The 4,414-nt window shown below is 36.2% G+C and overlaps 1 protein-coding gene across 1 annotated transcript in view; it reads right to left on the bottom strand.

The window, feature by feature from the left end:
• Positions 1-3,731: 3,731 nt before the first annotated feature.
• Positions 3,732-4,414, bottom strand: part of LOC104798931 (probable polygalacturonase) — a 3,139-nt gene continuing 2,456 nt past the window's right edge. The window contains exon 6 of the mRNA XM_010521190.1: positions 3,732-4,414. Coding sequence (XP_010519492.1) covers positions 3,792-4,414 — 623 coding nt within the window. The 3' untranslated portion in view covers positions 3,732-3,791.

Here is a 4,414-nt window from a genome sequence, read left to right as displayed (position 1 = left end):
CATTTGGCTCCTTCGGATCTTCTCTATAGTTTGAAAAAGAAAGAAAATGCTTAGTGTAGGGACGGATCAGGGATGATTTCCAATATTTCTGATTTTTTTAAAAAAATCAATTGATAATATTGGTAATGTTTTTTTTTTTAATTCGAAATACAAACCCAAAATATTAGGGAAAATAAATAATAGAAAATCAGGAAAAGTATTCTGTAATGTTTAAAAATTGAAGTTAGCCCCTTAATTTTAAGCGTGCATCTATCATTACTCCCCTAAGTTTCGCCTGCAACAGATAGTTATCAAAAACAAAATATATGTTTTGTAAAACGGTACAAAACTAAAAAAAATAAACTTTGCGATAAATTTTTTGTTTAAATGTTTCAACTATTGATATTAAAGTTTTTTTTTTTGAAAAGAAGATATAAACAGAAAATAAAGTTTAGTGTTTTTTTGTCAAAATTGCAAAATTCAGTATTTTTTTTTTTGGGATTTTTCCTTAACATTTTCTGTGTGTTTTACATATTATATCTTTTTAGAAAAAAAGTGGTTTTCAAGAATATAATATAAAAGGAACACACAATAAAAATGAATTTAGTTTTTTTTTTCAAATATAAAAGAATGTTCGTAGATTTTTACAATTTTAAATTAAATAAATAGAAAATAAATAAAATAAATGGAAGAGTTATGTAGTTGTATATTGTATATAACATAAATAGAAAAGTGCTAATGCTGATGTGGGTATTTAACGTCGTTTGTTGCTCCATGTTTATGGTTTTTTTAATCCGTTTTTATAGTTGAGAGATTTAAATAAAGAATTTTAAATATGTCTTAATTTTAATAAGTTGAAAAGTTTAGGATTTTTTCTTTATTTGTCACCGGTAAACAAACGTCAAACGTCTCTCCCTTGAAAAAGAAGATCATATCCAAATATTATAGAGTTTAAATGGGCCGGGCCCATTTTGGTAAGCCCGAAACTGCATCTGATATTAGGTTTCTGCTATATATTTACAGGCGGAGCCTTCAGAAGCCCTAGCCAATTTTCAGTAACTGCCACCGAGGAAGACGAGAGCGCCTCTCTCTAGGTACCTCTCTCTCTCTCTCTCGTTCGCCATTGTCTCTCAACGGGTTTTCTCTTGCCATTACTTGTACATCATCATGAAACTTCCACTGTGTTTAAATCGGGGCTAGCTTTACCCGTTTTATGTCTGGTCGGATTTGGAACATACCGGAAAACCCGAGTGTTATTTTCTTGAGCAGGACGGTGATTCTGCTGCGGAGGAGCTTGCGAAGGAACCCAAATGCAAGGAGTCTCATACATGCCGATTGCGAGGGAGAAGCCGGCGATGAAGCTTGTGAAGATCACGGAGGGCATGAGATCGTTCAAGGCGTACGACAAGATCCGTCTAGAGCGTATGAACGAACGCCATGTCGGTGCCAGGGGAAAGAGAACTGCCGAGACCGAGAAAGAAGAGAAGTAATAACACTTTTGTTACAACGTCCTTAGTATATGTTATGGATTTACTCTCGGGCAATTCTTGACTTTTACATTATACGAATGCATACTACGAGACTATATATATATACACGTTGCAAAATACTTATTTTTTTAAAAAATTAAATTAAACTCGTGTTTGGTTTGGAACGGCGACACTTTGGGAGTTAGGGTGGATTAACTTGAGGGTAAAACCGTCTTTTGGATTTTCTGCATGGGAGACAACAAATAGATACAACAATGCATAAGAGATGTTTAGTCATAGTGATTTCTTTCTGATACGAGTGCATGTACAAAACAATATTTTCGAATATCATAATTTTGTTTTGATTTTATGCTTGTGTTTTAGATATGTTTATTAATTAATTAGGGTATTGGAGATTCCTTGATAGAAAAATATTGGAGGCTTTGATACCATAATAATAAAAAAATATTGGAAATTTTCCTACTGTTCAATGTACACCATTACAATATTTACATATAGAAAATATAATATATAATTAACAAAATATCAAATAAAACACAAATCTTCTGTTTCTTCCATAACCCTTAAATATCATAATTAATTAACATAATATCTAAAATATGCGTTTACCAAAAAAGAAATGTCTAAAATATGAATATAAAATCAAGTATAAATATTACCGGAATATTCTAAAATAGTTTTCACAAACCATATTTTTATACACATGTATAAGACAACTCGACTGGATACCGCTAGTCCAAAACCTTTGCCTGGGTCAACCAAAGGAAACAAACCCTAAAAACCCCACATTCGAAAATCAAACCCTAAGTTCCTCTTGGCTTTTTTATTCACATAGATTCGTTTGAAATTCTATATTTTCATGAATGCATATGTAATTTCTGTTCCTACAAAAACGATCTTGATCCATTATGCTTCACAAAGTTTTTTTTTTAAATAAAAAAAAGCTCAAAAGAGTCAATATTTGAAGATGATTCTAAGAATTTATGTTTGAAGTGACACCGTTTTATGCAATCAGTAAAATCTTTAGATAGTCTTGCGGATATCATGTAATCATCAAAATCCCCATTGAAAAATAAAATCCCCGTAAGAAAAGGTTTGCCGCCGGCGGCCCGAATACCCGGCCCAGAAATAGACGAAACTTTTGGACCATCTTGGACCCACAAGATGTCGATGGGCCCACCGGACATCAAGACAATAACTGTTGGGCCTTTAGAGACAATCATAGTGACTGCTGTTGCATTAAGAGTTCGATCCGTTGACCGGAACGGTCCGATGCACATGCTCGAGATCGAGGAGGAGATGGGCCACTAAACTTATGCATTGACGGGCTGCTTCAAGGGCTCGTTCTTTTATGGGCCTGTTTGCAAACGTCATCTATCTGACCCAATATGACCGTACGGTTGGGTCGATGGTTCGCCGTTATATGTACCCCAAATCTCATTTGGACAGTTAGTATGTTGGTTAAGGCATTTTTTTTTACTGTCTGATTCATTGCACAAGTCTTTTTAACTGTATCGACCGTATGTAAATTAAGACAATGTTTTCATGTACGTACCAAACAAATCCATGATTTTTATTTTTTTTGTGAGGAGGTGATTTTTATTAAAAAAACTGAAAAACTAAACTATATACAAAAGATGAGAAATCTACGAACAAGTGGTCAAAGAATGTGAATCGATCACTCCATCGTATTCTTCCTATGACATACGGATGTCGCGTGTTAGATAATACCAGTTTTCAAGTATAGTTAATACCAAGTGGAGGGCTCGTATTTGACAAGGAAAAAGTATATTCCGCATTGTGCGGTCTATTTTCCACCTGATGATGACTATCGTTCGGGTTTTCCGCCGAAAGATTCGGTGATTTCTCTCTTTCCATACTTCGTAGACTACAAGCTAGAGAAACGTCTTAGCAATGAATTTCCTGCTACCGCTAGTGTCGTTCGTCGATGAGTTGATCCAAACCCATGAAAGTTACTGAAGGGATACTTATGATTCTATGGATAAAATTTTTAGAGGCAATTTTTAGCACGTTATACATGTTTTATGTTATCTCGCCCTACAATAAACATACGCCCATATTCCAACAAAACAAACACGAATTTAATTTTAAAAAAATAAGTATTTTGCAATGTGTATATATAGTCTTGTAGTCTATCACAAGCGTTAGATGCATTTATTGTATAATATAAAAGTCATTTTTAATTGCATTGTGCTGTATGAAGGTCCTCTATGTGCATAAAGCAAATATTATATATTGTATTATTATAAATGTTGGCAAAAGAAACTACAATCACAAAGTCACGTCTCCATCGCTCTTATTTCAAACGGAGCACTTCTTCATTACAACACTCTCGATCGGAATCTTATCGGTCGGAAAATGACAGTCCATCGATGACCCTTTACCCGGCAACAAACTGCACGGCTCCGGCGTCACTCTGCTCGTAACTCCGGCGACATTCGTACAGTTCCACTGCACCTTCTTCGGCTTTGGAGACAACGTTATGTTCACGTTCGATATGCAAATCCCCGTGAACGGATCCTTCTCGATCCCGGCGAGATTTCCCGGCATGGTCACGTTCTCAGCCGTCATGTCTCGGAAGTTAATGTTCGTTACCTCCGGTATCGCCTTAGGGTCCCAGTGATCGTCGGGGTGTGAATTGTACGAACCACTCGTCCAGAAAACGTATTTCATCGTCTTCATCGTGATTCTCTGTGCGTATATATCTTTCACGTAAGCTCCACGTCCGATGGCGGTTTTGATCCTGACTGCAGATTCTGTGTTGATAAGTGTCACATCCTCTATCCGTACATCTCTGATCCCTCCGGACATTTCGCTGCCGAGCGCGACGCCTGCGCTGTCGGGAGAGATACACGTCAACCTCCTGATCGAGAGTTGTTGTGTCGGCATCCCGACTTTGATTCCGTATTGGTCCCAACCGCTCT

The sequence above is a fragment of the Tarenaya hassleriana genome, unplaced genomic scaffold (genome assembly GCF_000463585.1).
Source record: "Tarenaya hassleriana unplaced genomic scaffold, ASM46358v1 Cleome6, whole genome shotgun sequence".
NCBI classification, from domain to species: Eukaryota; Viridiplantae; Streptophyta; class Magnoliopsida; order Brassicales; family Cleomaceae; genus Tarenaya; species Tarenaya hassleriana.
Note: the sequence above shows the minus strand (reverse complement) of the source record. Positions and strands in the feature narration are given on the sequence as shown.